Raw genomic sequence first — 15,906 nt, 5'->3', positions numbered from 1 at the left:
TTTGATATGAGTATGGACACTCCTGCTTGTTTCCGAAGTCCATATGAGTGATATGATTTTCTCAACCTTTCACCTTCAGTCTATGTATGTCTTTTCCTATCAAATGCGTCTCCTGAAGGCAGCATATTGTTGGGTCTTGTTTTGTGATCCATTCTACTAGCCTGTGTCTCTTAATTGGTGAGTTTAAGCTATTAACATTTAGGGTTATTATTGAGATATGGGTTGTTCTTCCAGTCATATTTGTTTATGTTACTAAACATGGTTTGTTTTCCTCTTTGATTATTTCCCCCCTCCTTTACTGTACTACCTCCCGCTGTTGGTTTTCATTGATATTTTCCATTTCCTCTTCCTGTAGTATTTTGCCGAGGATGTTTTGAAGAGATGGTTTTCTAGCTGCAAATTCTTTTAACTTTTGTTTATCATGGAAGGTTTTAATTTCATCTTCCATCCTGAAGCTTAATTTTGCTGGATACACAATTCTTGGTTGGAACCCATTTTCTTTCAGTGTTTGAAATATGTTATTCCAGGATCTTCTAGCTTTCAGAGTCTCTGTTGAAAGATCAGCTGTTATCCTGATTGGTTTACCCCTAAATGTAATCTGCTTCCTTTCTCTTGTAGCTTTTAAAATTCTCTCCTTATTCTGTATGTTGGGCATCTTCATTATAATGTGTCTAGGTATGGATCTCATGATTTTGCACATTCGGCATCCTGTAGGCTTCTAGGATTTGGGATTCTGTCTCATTCTTCAAGTCTGGGAAGTTTTCTCATATTATTTCATTGAATAGATTGCTCATTCCTTTGGTTTGGACCTCTATACCTTCCTGTATCCCAATGACTCTTAAATTTGGTCTCTTTATGTTATCCCATATTTCTTGGATGTTCTGCTCATGGTTTCTTAACAGTCTTTCTGAGCTGTCTATGTTCTTCTCCAGTTGAAATACTTTGTCTTCATTGTCTGATGTTCTGTCTTCTAAGTGTTCTACTCTGCTGGTAGTATTCTCAATTGAGTTTTTAAGTTGGTTTATTGCTTCCTGCATTTCTAGGATTTCTGTTTGTTTGTTTTTTAATAACCTCTATCTCCCTGTATAATTGATCTTTTGCTTCTTGGATTTGTTTATGTAATTCATTGTCGAAGTGGTCGAAGTGGTCTTTCATTGTCTGATTTTGCTGTCTAATGTCTTCCTTGAGACTCCAGGTCATCTGAAGCATGTATATCCTGAATTCTTTATCTGACATTCCATCCGCTGCAGATATTACGTCTTCTAAAGTTGAGTTGACCTGCATTGCTTGTGGTCCTTTCTTTCCTTGTCTTTTCATACAGATCGCGTTTCTTTCTGCTTGGTGAAACTGTTGTGTTATTGATATTTCCCCCTATATATTTATATTGCTCTTGTATAGTTGCAAAGTCTCCCTCGCAGGCTTTGGCGGTGGTTCTGCCCCTCCTCCAATTGGGGCAATGTGCCTACCACGCCGGCAGGCCGCTGGGCCTGTTCTTTCGGTGGGCCTGTTCTTTCGGTGGTCGCAGGTCTGCCTACCTTGCAGGTGCGGGTGGCGGCTCTGACCTTCTGCAGGCCGCTGGGCCTGTTCTTCCGGTGGGTCACAGGTCCGCCTACCTTGCAGGCGCGAGCAGCGACTCTGCCCCTCCACGGGCTGCTAGGCCTGTTCTTTCTGTCGTTTGCAGGTCTGTCTACCTAGGAGGCACTGGTGGCTGCTCTGCCCCTCCGCCAATCGGGGCGATGGCAGGCCACTGGGCCTGTTCTGCTGGTGGGTCACAGGTCTGCCTACCTTGCAGACGCAGGGGGCAGCTCTGACCCTCCACGTGTTGCTGAGCCTGACCTGCCGGTGGGTCTCAGGTCCGCCTAACTTGAAGGCGCGTGGGGCGGCTCTGCCGCTCCACGGATTGCCGGGCCTGATCTGCTGGTGGGCCGCAGGTCCGCCTACTTTGCAGGCGCGCGGCGGCTCTGCCCCTCCCCCAACTGGGGCAATGTGTCTGGTGGGCCGCTGGGCCTGTTCTGTCGGTGGTCACGGTTCCACCTACCTTGCAGGCGCGTGGGGCAGCTGTGCCCCTCCGCGGATTGCTGGGCCTGACCTGCCCGTGGGTCGCAGGTCCGCCTACCTTGCAGGTGCGGAGTGGGGGGAGTGGCTCTGCCGCTCTGCAGATTGCTGGGCCTGTTCTGCTGGTGGGTCACGGGTCCGCCTACCTTGCAGGCGCCCGGTGGCTGTGCCCCTCCCCCAACCAGGGCGATATGTCTGGCGGGCCCCTGGGCCTTTTCTGTCGGTGGTCACGGTTCCGCCTACCTTGCAGGCGCGTGGGGCAGCTGTGCCCCTCCGCGGGTTGCTGGGCCTGACCTGCCGGTGGGTCGCAGATCTTCCTACCTTGCAGGCACGCGGCGGCTCTGCCCACCTTGCAGGCGCGCAGTGGCTCTGCCCCTCCCCCAACCGGGGCGATGTGTCTGGCGGGCCGCTGGGCCTGTTCTGTCGCTGGTCATGGTTCCGCCTACCTTGCAGGCGCGTGGGGCAGCTGTGCCCCTCCGCAGGTTGCTGGGCCTGACCTGCCCGTGGGTCGCAGGCCCGCCTACCTTGCAAGCGCGGGGTCTACTTTCCACATTTTTAAAAAATTTTTTTGTTAAAATTTGAGAGTTCTTTACGTATTCTACGTACAAGTATGTAATAAGATATATAGTTCGCTTATATTTTTCCCAGTCTGTGAATGTTTTATTTCATTAAAAGTATCTTTTCAGAAATAGACTTGTGAAATTTTGATGAAGTCTAATTTAAGTCTGATAAATTGCTTATTTTGCAGATTTTACATTAAGCATTACACCTAAGAATCTAGGAAATTTTTGCTCAACACAGGTTTTATACTAATTTTCTCCAAGAAGTTTTATATTTTAGATTTTGCATGTAGGTCTTTGCACATTGATAGCCAACTGTTCCAACTTATTTTAAAACTTATTTTCCCCAATGAATGACCTTTACTCTTCTCAACTATTCATATCTGTGTGAGTCTATTCCTGACTCTATCTTGTTTCATTGATGTTTCTGATGTATTAAAGAAGTAACATCACTGGCATATCATCTTTTTTTTTTTTTTAAGAGAGAGAGAGAGAATTTTAATATTTATTTTTTAGTTATCGGTGTATACAATATCTTTGTTTGTATGTGGTGCTGAGGATGGAACCCGGGCCGCACGCATGCCAGGCGAGCGCGCTTCTGCTTGAGCCACATCCCCAGCCCGGCATATCATCTTAATTATAGTAGTTTTATGAAAGTTTTTAGATTAGGTATAGTTCTCTAACTTTGTTATTCAATTTCAAAGCCGGTTAGACTACTTTAAATCCTTTTCTTTCATATGAACTGTACAATCAGTTTGTCAATTTCTACAAAAATAGAAATTTTATTGGGATGCGTTTAAGGTATACAACATGGCATCTTTCCATTTATTTCTACATTTTTTAATTCTTCTTAGCAATACTTACAGTTTTCAGTGAATGGGTCTTTAACATTTTTTGTTGGATTTAATATTTTATGCTTTATAAATTGCAATTCTTAAATATTGCAACTTCTGACTGTTAACTGGATATAAAATTTCAGTTTATATTTTATATCAATTTTTTGTTCTACCACTTAAAACTCATTTACTTTAGAAGATTTTTTAATTAAAATGAGGAATGAATGTAAGATTTTATCAAAGACTTTTTCTATATCTACTGATAAAATGATGTGGTTTTTGTTTTTTTTTTGGTTTGTTAAAGTGATGCATTATACTGATTGACTTTAGGATATTAAACCAGCCTTAAATTCTTGGGATAAATCCAACTTATTTATTAAGAATTATACTTCCTACATTTATATACCCTCCAGTGAGAAAAAAAAGGTTGTAATATGCATAGCGTTTCAAAAGCCATGTTTAGTTAAGATACTTTGAGATAGTTTGATCTTTTTAGGCCTCAATTTTATGATTGATTTGGATGGTCTGGAATAGTGCTCAGTTTTGTGCCACTTCATAGCAACAGGGTGAAACCATCTTGGATACCACCCTACCTGATGCTCCAGTGTTTATGAGGTTTTCCAGTTTAGCTTTTAGTAACAGGCATGATTCCCAAACCTGTGTAAGCTCCTAGAACTGTGTGTTTTTTTTTTTTTTTTGTTTTGTTTTGTTTAATCCTTTTAAATTATTGCTTTTCCTGACATTGGGTAGTTTCTTCCTTTCTTTTTACACATATGTGACCAATATTTCTACCTCACTCTTGACTTGAAGGGACCTCTTTGCCAATCTCTGGTAGCTCTCTTCTCTGATATTCTGTCTTGTGTACTCTAGCTACCTTGTTCTTCTTGTATTTTCAGCTCTCTCTGTCTTCAACTCAGTCTGGATGGGATACACTTCCCTCTATCACTGCCTAGAAGCTGTTTGAATACTATGTCAAGATAATTGTGAGGTTCACTTCTGTTACAGTTTGGATATTGAATGTCCCTGAAAGGTCCATGTATAGTAAAGGCTCAGTCTCCATGATGGCATTATTGGAAGGTGCTACAACTTTTGAGAGATGAGGCCTATTGGCAGGTCTTTAGGTCTTTGGGGACACTTTCTTGAAGAGGATTGTGGGTCCCTGGCCCCTTCCTCTCTTTTGCTTTCCAGCCACGATGTTCTCCCTCCATGATGTGCTGCCTCACCACAGGCTCAAATCCATGGGGTCAACTGATCATGAACTGGAGCCTTCAATACTAAGCAATAATCATCTTTCTCTAAGTTGACTGTCTCAGGTAGATTTCTGTCTTAGAGTGACAGAAATCTAATACAACATTTATTTTTTCTTTGGGCTTACTTTAACTCATTAGTTGACTCATGTTCAGTTTGTTGAAAACTAATGTCTTTTTTTTAGGTGATGGTAAATCCATTTCTACTATTCCATCGTAACAAAAAGTGTACATGAAGTCTTGATGAGTTTAATCGGTTATTTTCTAAAATCCATCCCCAGGTATCAGTGTTCAAAATCAAGATTTCATTCCTTCACTTGCATTTTTGAGATTGTTTCCTCTAGGTGCCATCTTTGTCTAGAGTTTTGTTCCACTTACCTTTCTTCCAGTAGCAACCAGAGTAAAAAAACTAAAATGTAATCTGACCATTTTCATCTACTTAAAAATATCTTCACTTAAAATGGTTCCCACTGCCTATAGGATAAGACTTAATTTTCTTAACATAGAATATAAATTTTTCAAGATTTAACCCTCTGCAGAACTTGCTAGGCATTTCTGATACTGAACTTTAAGTCCCAACAACAATGATTTGTCCTACTTTTCACTCTCAGTGTGTTTCTTACCTCTATGTTTTTGCATGTTATTATCTGCATATACTGCTTTCTCCTCATCTTCCCTGGACAATTTATCATCCTTAAATTTCATCTTAGGTATTATCTTCATTAGGAAGAATCCCCTCTCAGTTTGGGCCAGAAGTTCTCTAACATTTGTGCACATATTTAATTCCATAACACAGGTTCATGTGTCTACCTAACTCTTCCACTCTACCACCATTTATCTTTGAAGATAAATTCTGGGTTTTAATCAACTTTGTAAATGGAATGACAGACAGTACTTGGCACATACTAGCTGCTTAATTCACACAGAACTGAAAGAATGATTTCAACTGTGTATATTCTGCCTTTTTATTTTCATCTGAGGAAACTAGTACTTTTTAATATGCCTCTTTAGTATTTATCACAATATTAAGCTTGTTGCTTCTTAAATAAATAAGAGAATAAGCATTTTTTACTGTGACCCTAATATTTTTCTTTGGATATTACACTAATTTCTTCTTTAAGCCTGAGATTTGGCTAAGATCTTCTTAAGCTTTGATAGCAATTTGATAATAAATTTCTAATCTTTTATCGTATTTTTACATTTTTTCCTGAAAGACAATGGTAACAGAGCTTAAGTATCACATACAAGTCAAATACAATTGATTTCAGCAAAATTGGAATAAAATTGGTAATGCTTCTGTTCAAAAAATAAAAAATCAGTATCATTATATAAAATCAAGTCACCTGTTGATTTGCAGTATATTCTGTAGCAAAGTCATGACTATAGATCCTATTTGAACATTGTCAGTCTGCAGTAAGTGTAAGAAATGGTCACTTTGTAATACTAAAAGAAGAAAAGAAAGAAAGATTAAAGTAGATTTTGTAATACCACAAGTGGAATTTTGTCTTTTTAAAATATAATCAAAGCATGACCATTTTTGCTGAATTTCTTGGCTTTTTGTACTCTACAATAAAGATTTTAAGATGTAGGCAGATGTATTTAAACAGTCATAGGCATTCTATTTTCATGAAAGGTTACACTCAAGATAACTTCTATAAATAGTAATGAATTTATTATTACCTCTCTTTAAACTGAACATAAAATAATATATTCCAAATTTGAAGACCTTTTCTAGTAATGAATTTCAATGAATTAATTTAAATACTGAGAAGAAATTATGAAGAACTGGCATAATATGCTTACGCAAGTTGCTTAACCTCTTCGAAACGCCATTTCCTTCATCTGTAAAACTAGAAATAAGTAACTTTCACAAAGGCTAATACAAATGTCCTAGAAAAGGGTATATTCCCAGTAAATGTCATTATCTATCTATTTATCCCTTCTTCAAAGCTGAGCAGAAAAGTAAAATAAAATCAAGTATGTTGGCAAGCTGGCTCTGTGGGACACTATGTTAACTTCTATCAAATAATGTGACTCTTTCCCTTTTCTATCTTCTGAAGGAACAGATTTGATTTCTTTCCAATATTAATTCCTGTTTTTTTGATTCTATTTATATAGTCCAGTATTTCACTACTCACCAGTTTTCCAAATGTTTAACAACTTAAAAATAATTCTGCTATTATTAAATATTTCTATTGCTTTTTATGTTTTGTTAGTTTAGTTAAAACATTCTTTGTAGCTAGAATAAGCATATTTTCCATTTTTATTTACTTAAATGTTTATTAATAACTTTGGAATTAACTTTGAATTCACTAAAATCACATAGTACCTAATATGTATACAATTTTTTTTCCCACTGGAAAAATTTAGCTGAAATAACTCACTAAACAGTGATTCCATTTTAATTTTATGCCAGTTAGCTTATAATATATTATTATATAACTTATTTTTAGAGCTCCTATTCTGTTTTTCAATAGTCAGAAAACTATTTGGTAGAATAAGTCCTACCTTACTGCCACTACTGCTCCAAACAAAAACTGACGCTGTACCCATTTATTTACTTATTTCAACTTTTTACAATGAAATTTTCGAACATACATAAAAGCATATAAGAGATTATAATGAATACCCACAAACCAGTCAATCAGCTTTAACCATGATCAACTGGTGGTGAAACTTATTTTACCTACTTCCTCATCCACTCTCATTTTATTTTGAAATACATCTAAGACATCAAATTATTTTATCCATAAATTTTTCAATATAAATTGCCAAAAGACATTAATTACTAAGCAATAAAACATAATAACTATTTCTTAATTTCATCAAATAGCCAGTCAAGTGTATCAACTTCTAATTGCTTTGTGAATTTTTAAAATTTATTCAATGTTCAAATGATATGCATGAATTGTGATTAGCTATCTTTGAAATTCCTTTTAACCTATAGATTCTTCTTTCTTATTTCCCTTGCAATTTATTTGTTGAATAAACTGTGTCAATTCTCATTCTAGTTTTCTTTCAACTTCTCAGTCCAGTTTTATTGAATATATTCCAGAGGTATAATTTATTTCTCTGATGTTTTGTATATGAATAGTTGGCATTAGAGGATTGAAATGACCCAAGATAGAATTTCTGGCACATACAGCTTATCTGTGACGCTATAATCCATTAGGAAGCACCTAATGACAACCATGACTAAATAATCTCCAAATCTGTTAAATCACTAAGGGCTGCAAAATGGGTGCTGTGCTATCATACATTTTCACTTATTAATTACTTTGAACACTTTTAGACAAGACTGGGCATGTTCAGTGGTGGAATGGCCATAGTCTGGAATACTTTTACAAAGAGAAATTTTTCTTTACCTATATGTAAGATAATTATAAAAAATAAGTTCCCTAGCAGACATTATGGTGATTTTTAAAAAAGTCTTGCTAATGAATTTGATGTGTTTCAATCAATTATAGTTATTATCTTTATGACTGTTCCAATTTCCTTATTTGGCCAGTAAAAGGCACCAGGTTGGCTCTTGACTTCTTTTCACAGAATTCTAATAGATTTTGATTGCTTCCTTTCCACTTGGTATTTTAGAGCCTTTTGGGTTTATCTTTGTATAATTCCTACCCCAGACCTATAGTCAGCCATTTCTCCAGGAGATTTTTCCATTTAGAATGAAAAGGTTGTCAGAAACCTCATTTTCAATGTACTAATTTGTTTTTTTGCATATGAATTTACAATCATTTAATCTAGTTCCAAACGTAGTTTCAATATGGAATATGGCATATTTCAAGTACTCTGCAATTTTTTACTTAGCTATGAACATATAACTATCCAAAGTATAAAACATTATTAAAGTAGATGCCTTTGGGAAATAGAATGGGATTATGTTTTTTTTCACAATGCTTATAGAACTATATGACTCAATGTCTATTATATTCTGAAGGAAAAAAGCTGAAATAAAAGAAGATTTCAGTTTAAGTATTATTTCCTAAAACGAAACAAAATAATGAAAAAACAATGTTCTTATGGTGTCGCATTTAAGTTAAATGAAATTTTTCAAGAATAAGAACTGTGCTATAATTATCACCAAGAAATATTTTCTTAATCTTACAAACAACATAAAATTAACCCATATTTATATTTCTCAATGTAAGCAGAAATATATGACTTTAAAGTTCAGTAAAATGTCATTAATATACGTTTATTCTCACTTAGGATATGAGTTAAATCATATCTACTATGTACACAGGAATTTGTCTTATAGCATATCTAAAACAGTAACAGTAATCTTTAAAACAAATTATTTTTCCAAGATTAAACTTCTTATTAATCCTTATGTCAGATTTGCTAAACAGAAAAAAGCTAAGGAGAAAGTTGTATTTTAGCAATATTACCTTGAGTATAATATTCACATTGTCAATGTGGACTATTTAAAGCTGGAATATCCAAATGACTTTTTAATTATGGGATTATTTCAACATGATGGCACTTCACTATGGTTATCTGTATAGTATACAAGGTGTTTATTTTTAGAAAAGATCAAACTGTTAGCAATTAACTCTACAATTATTGTCAGTTACATTAAAATCTTTTCTCTTACCATTCTGTATGAGTTGAACATGGCCACCTAATAGCCAGAACAGAGAATCAGTCACAATTTGGAAAAAGTGCAGTATTTCATCTTTTTCTTCACCCTTTACACAAAAGACAAACACAATTGACATTTCTATAATTACTTTCACTAAAAAAAAAAAAAAAAAAAAAGACTCAGTTTCTGGATCTAAGAACTACATGGTTTTGTAGTCCTTTTAGTTTCTTAACTGTAAAACTTGTGGTTATAGTATTTTAATACTTACTCTACCTTCCATAAATGGCTTTTATCCAGATGAAATAAAACAAAATAAGTAGTACAAAAGTATATAAGTTGATACACTAGCATTTTTCAACACTTGCTATACATCAGAATTATGTGTGAAGTTTTTAAAATACACCCTTGCACAGGCTTTAGCCCAAATATATTGACTCTCATTCTCTAAAGACAAAGTCTGGACATCTGTATCTTTTACAGTTAGGTAGAAAAGTTGGTGGTTATGTGGCCAGGTTGAAAACCACCTCAATATGCAAATGTAGGTGTCAGTATATAATGCTTTTTTTAATAGTACTTTTCAGTTCCAGTTTTAATGAGGGCAGAGATCAAGCCATTTAGCTCCCTGTTATAACTCAATGTTCTGAAACATAGTAAATGTTCAATCAATATTTATTCAATAAACAAATGATGATTTTTTTGGTTTTTGTTTTTCCTTTCTGGAAAGTAACGTGAAATATTAGTCTAATTAAGTGTTTTACAGTGGAAAATAAGAAACACTGATTCCACTGGAAATTTCTGTCATTTACTGGCCATGTAACTTTTTTTTTTTTTTGTAGTACTGGGGATTAACCCCAGAGTCTCATACAGTGGATGTTCCTTAAATCCCTGCAGACAGAACGCATGGGAATTGTTTTCCCCATCCCCCATGGATTCTTTACTACTGAGGTACAGGTTGGCTTTGAACTTGTGATCTTCCTGCCTAAGCGTCCCAATTAGCTGGGATTAACAGGTGTGTGCTACCTTGGCTTGGCTACCTAACTTTAACAAAAAGTGTTATAAAGGACATTAACTTAAACATTTTCTGAATGTTCTGCAGCAAAAAAGTGAGGACAAGAATAAAAATTTATGATAGCTATGATTATTCTCTGTAATAATGCTAAGTATTTTCTTCCCATTATTCTAGGACAAAGTTAAGTGCTCAGTAAACAGGCATGTGTTAACAAACAACAAACCTACCTTCTTAAAAAAACACTAAAACAAAAGAAATGTTATATTAGATCTAAGAATCACTTTGGTTCCATAAACTGCCTTTGCCATTTTCACCCAAAGACACATCAGAAAAGGCATGGTAATTCTCAAGTGTTGTCAGTCACGAAGGGTAGTACAGCTACATTTCTAGACCACTCACTCTGGATGCTAAATTCTCATTAGAAATAATTAATGTGTACTTAGAATTTTAAAAATCTAACAACTGGAAAAAGTAGACACCCTTTCAAGCTGTTTCAAACCTAAGTTTACTAATTAATCACAACTTTTTAAATTCAAAATAATTAAAACAACATAAAACAAAAAACTCAGTTCCTCAACAAAGGTATATTACATGCTGAATTAGTAGAGGGTTCATGGCTACCATATTGGACCGTGCAGAAATAGACCATGAAGCCATAAAAATAGATATTGCCACTTAAATTTTTTAAATTGCAGGCAAAGCACCTAAAAATCATATCTTTAAGGTGACAAATATATGAAAAAATTAAATATGGCTTTCTTAAGATTTTGCGATTTTCTCTACCTATCTAGCACACAGAGCCACAGTTTCTCACTTTGCACAAATAAATCACATCTATCTCAGACATCTCTAAGGCTCGGGACATGGTTACTGGATATTAACTCTAAACTGTCTCTCTAAGAAAGCTCATTCTCTATTACTCTCTTCTTCCAAGTTTTAACTAGCACTCATCTATGAGGCTTTCCCAAACTACAGATGTAGTACTGACATGTCCTTTATATCAAACCTTGATTCCATATATTTAACTTGGACATATCCTCTTGAAAATTCAACTGACTTCAAAGCAATTATGTTGTTTTTTTCATGAAGTTTCTAGTTTCCTAATTCTGTTAAACATCTATGAGGCCTTAAACCCTTGAGGTCAGCTTAATTTAGCTCTACAATGATATACACTATCCATTTAAAACCAGTGTCTGATATTTTATCTTTTATATTCTTTCAATGTTTCTTTCATAATATCTCATTTAATTCTCTTTGTCCAAAGAATCAAGGCATTATTACCTTAGCTCTAACTTACTGAAATAATCTAGAAATGTTTTCTTATTAGCACACTCATGCCTTATAAAAAGCCTTTTCTAATATTTGTACATTCAAGTTCAAATTCTTCTCTCTGAAATTCTATGCCCTTTGCAATCTTGTCCAACCTTACTTTACTTTTAAACCTTACGGAAAGTTTGGAGTAATAAATTTAAGTCTGGTAAGTATCTGAACAGGAATTCAAATATGCCATACTTACTTATTTTTTTCTTTTTTGATCTTGTCCCTTTCCCCTGCCTCATATTTCCAAAACTTATCCATTCTTTTGAGATATATTCATCAAGTACCACTGGTTCCTCAAGCTTTTTTCTGAACATTCTTGTTCACATTTGTTATTCCTTCTCTTTCTCTTTATAAATTTTACTTTTCTATTAGTTATAGGCCAGGTAATATTTTAGGTGTTACATTCTCTAACAACTAAAATTTACTGTTGTAGAATGAAAGCACCCATGGATAATATATAAACAAATGGATGGAGTTGTGTTCCAATAGTTTATTTTACAAAAACAGAGTAGATTTGGCTTATAGACCATAATTTGCTAACCAACCTTTTGTTGATCAAAATGACAAATTATGGGAAAAAATGTAAAAAGCAATTATCTGAAGATCCTAAAGAATAGACAAAACCATGCAGATGCGACCCTGAAAGAAAATGTATTGGCTGAGATACAAATTTTTTATCTTGTGTGATGGTTAATTTTATGTTTCAACTTCACTGGGTCATGGGGGCGCCCAGATATTTCACCAAACACTATTCTGGGTATGTCTACAAGAATATTTTTGGATAAGTTTAATATTTAATGTTTTAGATTGAGTAAAGACAACTGTTTTGCCTAATATTGGTGGGCTTCATCCAGTCAGTTCAGGGCCTGAAAAGAACAAAAAAGCTGATTCTCCTTCAAATAACAGGAAATTCCTCTTGCCTGGCAGCCTTTGAGCTGGCCAGACTCAAAGTGAAACACCGTTTTTTTCCTGAGTCTTGAGCCTGTTGGCCTTTAGACTGGTACTATGCCATCAGCTCTACTGGTTTTCAGTCTTTTAGACTAAGACTGGAACTATGCCACCACCCAACTGTAGATCCTGGGACTTGTCAGCTTCCCCAGTTGCCAATTCCCACTGCCCCTGCTTCTCCACCCTCCAGGAAGAGAGGGAAGGAGGTTGGGAGGACAGAGAGAGAGAGAGAGAAGTAGCTCCTTTTGGTTCTGTTTTTCAGGAGATCCCTAATACTTCTGGCTTTTCTGTCAAGAGTACTTGCCAGTGTTTGTGTAACACAGGGAAATGATCTCTAACAAATCACAAGGAAAGGAGTTCAAACAAGAAGCTATAATCTAACAATGCCATTTTTCACAGAACTAAAAAAAAAAACAACCTCAAATAACCAAAGGAATCATGAGTAAAAAATGAATAAAACTCACCTCAAAATATATAAGATTATAGTAACCAAAGCAGCAGGGAATAGGTATAATAGACCAATAGAACAGAATAAGTATCCCAGAATAAATCCATACTCAACTGATTTAAAACAAAGGTGTCACACACTGGAGATAAATGGTGCTGGGAAAACTGAATATCTACATGCAGAAGAATTGAGACACCTGCAACTCATCATATACAAAATTATCTTGAAATGAATATAAAATTCAAATGTTAACATCTGAAACTGAAACTACTTGAAGACAATATGGGGGAAAAGCTTTAGGACAGAGGAATGGGCAAACATTTTTTGGCTAAGGCTCTAAAAGCTTAGGAATTACAAGCAAAAACTGACAAACAGGATTACATAAAACTAAAAATGGGATAAAATATTTGCAAACTATATATCTGATAAGGGGTTAAGAGTATATAAGGAACCTGAACTTCTTAATGGCAAACAAAACAAAACAAAACCAATCAACCAACCAAACAAAAACTGATTATAAAATGAGCAGCAGACTAAAAGGACATTTCTTAAAAGAATATACCCAAGTGGCCAACATGAAATATATGAAATAATGCTCAACATCACTAATCATCAGGGAAATGCCAATCAAAACCACAGTGACTTTTCACCTGGCTCTAGTTAGAATGACTATTATCCAAAAGATTTGAAGTGCTGGCAAGAATGTGGTAAAAAGGGAACCCTTAAACATTGTGGGTGGGAATGTAAATTAGTACAACCATTATGGGAAAGAGTATGGAACCTGATGAATGAATATAAAAATGTGGCCCATATATATAATGGAATACTATTTGGTCATAAAGGATAAAATTCTATCACTTGTAACAATATGAATAGAAGTCAATTTCATCATGTTAGACGAAGTAAGCCTGGCACAGAAAGACAAACACCACATGATCTTACTTATATGGAATCCTGCTCAAAGGTGGGATCTTAACAAACAAACAAACAAAACCTCAGAGAAGATGAGTAGAATAGTGGTTGCCAGAATCTGGGAAGAGTAGGGAGAGGGGAGAAATGGGAAAAAGTTGTTGTATTTAGATAAGAGAAATAAGTTCTAGTGTTCTATGGCACAATGTGGTGATTATAGGTAATGATAATGTCCTATGTATGCAAAAAGTTGTAAAAATGAATTTTGAATGTTTTCACTGTAAAGAAATAGTGTGGGGTCGGCGTTGTGGCTCAGTGGTAGAGTGCTCACCTAGCACGCATAAGGCACTGGGTTCCATCCTCAGCACCACATAAATATCAAATAAATATATTGTGTTCACCTAAAACTAAAAAATAAATATTAAAAAGAAATAATGAATGTTTTGAGTAGTTAAATATGAATACTCTGATTTAAATATTATGCAATGTATATGTGTAATAAAACATCACAGGCACCTCATAAATATGTAAATTTTTATATATCAATTAAAAAAACAAAAACAACTATAGCCTAAATAGGCTGAGGAATCAGTAGTTGGAGTTTGGGGCTGCCAGAATATCTCTGAAGGAAGTAAGCCACAAAGCAAGGAGTTCTAAAATCTATTTATACATTTCCAATAAATTCTTGATTTCTATAATGTGCATGTGTGAGAAGAGACTCCAAGGAGTCCCGGGGAAGTTTGAAAGAAATTAGCGGCAATTTCGTCATCCACCCAGTGTTAGGCACAAAAAATTTGGAGCTTAAGTTCTTCCTAATTAGACAATCTGAATTAACAACTTTTAAACTAAAGGACCACATCTAAGAAGTAAGAATTATAAATCAGGACTAAAGGCAATACTCTAACTACAAAACTAGAGTAAATGTATCCTGAGAAAAACTAAAGCCAATGCTCTATAAACTCAACCAATCTTCCAGAATTTAGTTGCTCTCAACAATTTTCACAGGAAAACAGCATTTCAAGAATGTATCATCACAGTGTCCATTATAAAACAAAAAAATTAGACATGAGAAGCAGAAAAATTTGAACCAGTGTAAAGAGAAAATACAGTTAATAGAAAGACTCTCAGATGAACTAGATTTGTAAATAAGAACTTATTATAATAAATATGGTAAAGAATCTTTAAGAAAATAATGGGAGTAATAGGTGAAGAAACAGAGAATCTCATCCATTATGAAAACTCTAAAAGAGAAAAATAGAAATCACAGAACTAAACAACATAATACATGAAATAAAAAATTCACTAGACAGGAATATTATCAGATTAGACATCTCAGAAGAAAGGGCTCAGTGAACTGCAACAGAAATGATCCAAACTGAAGTAAACAATAATAACAAGATGAATAGATCCTTAGCAATCTGGAACACCCAAGTGAAAAGAATGAGAATGGGGCAGGAAAAAAACTATTCGAAAAAACAGTGGCAATTTTCTTAATGTGAATAAATACATAAACTCAAATATATGAAGTTCAGTAAGCCCCAAGCAAGATAAATATAAAGAAATCCACACTAATGTTCATCAAAGAAAAACTGCTGAAAACCAAAGAAAATAGGAATGTCTGAAAAGCAGCCACAAATAAAAAGGCTATATTATATAAAGGGGAATGAAAATAAACAAAGGCTAAATTTATAACAGAAATAAGAGATAGTAAAAGACAATGTTAAAAAAATCTTTAAAGTGCAAAAAGAAAAAACAAACCAATATGAAGCATATAGAGGGCCATAAAACAACTCTGAAAATAATTCAAGGAATTAAAATGATACAATCTTATCTGACCACAATAAAATTCTATTTAAAATTGGTACCAATAAAGTATCCAGAAAATCTTCAAATATTTGGAATTGGGCAATATACCTCTAAATATATGGATCAAAGAAGAGTTCATGTAGCATCAAGTACAATGTACAAAAGAAATACTTATTAAAC

At 35.0% G+C, this 15,906-nt stretch overlaps 1 protein-coding gene across 2 annotated transcripts in view; it reads right to left on the bottom strand.

Annotated features, from left to right (window-relative positions):
- Nucleotides 1-15,906, bottom strand: part of Iqcb1 (IQ motif containing B1) — a 55,118-nt gene that overhangs the window by 32,914 nt on the left and 6,298 nt on the right. For both annotated transcript variants that reach the window (XM_076868158.1, XM_076868157.1), the window contains exons 6-7: nucleotides 9,299-9,392; nucleotides 6,042-6,141 (exon numbers count right to left, since the gene is read on the bottom strand). In XM_076868158.1, the coding sequence (XP_076724273.1) occupies nucleotides 6,042-6,141; nucleotides 9,299-9,392 (194 nt within the window). The remainder of the gene's footprint in view (nucleotides 1-6,041; nucleotides 6,142-9,298; nucleotides 9,393-15,906) is intronic.

This window comes from Callospermophilus lateralis, chromosome 10 (assembly GCF_048772815.1).
Source record: "Callospermophilus lateralis isolate mCalLat2 chromosome 10, mCalLat2.hap1, whole genome shotgun sequence".
Lineage (NCBI taxonomy): Eukaryota > Metazoa > Chordata > Mammalia > Rodentia > Sciuridae > Callospermophilus > Callospermophilus lateralis.
The sequence above is the reverse complement of the archived record's forward strand: the minus strand, read 5'-3'. Positions and strand labels throughout refer to the sequence as shown.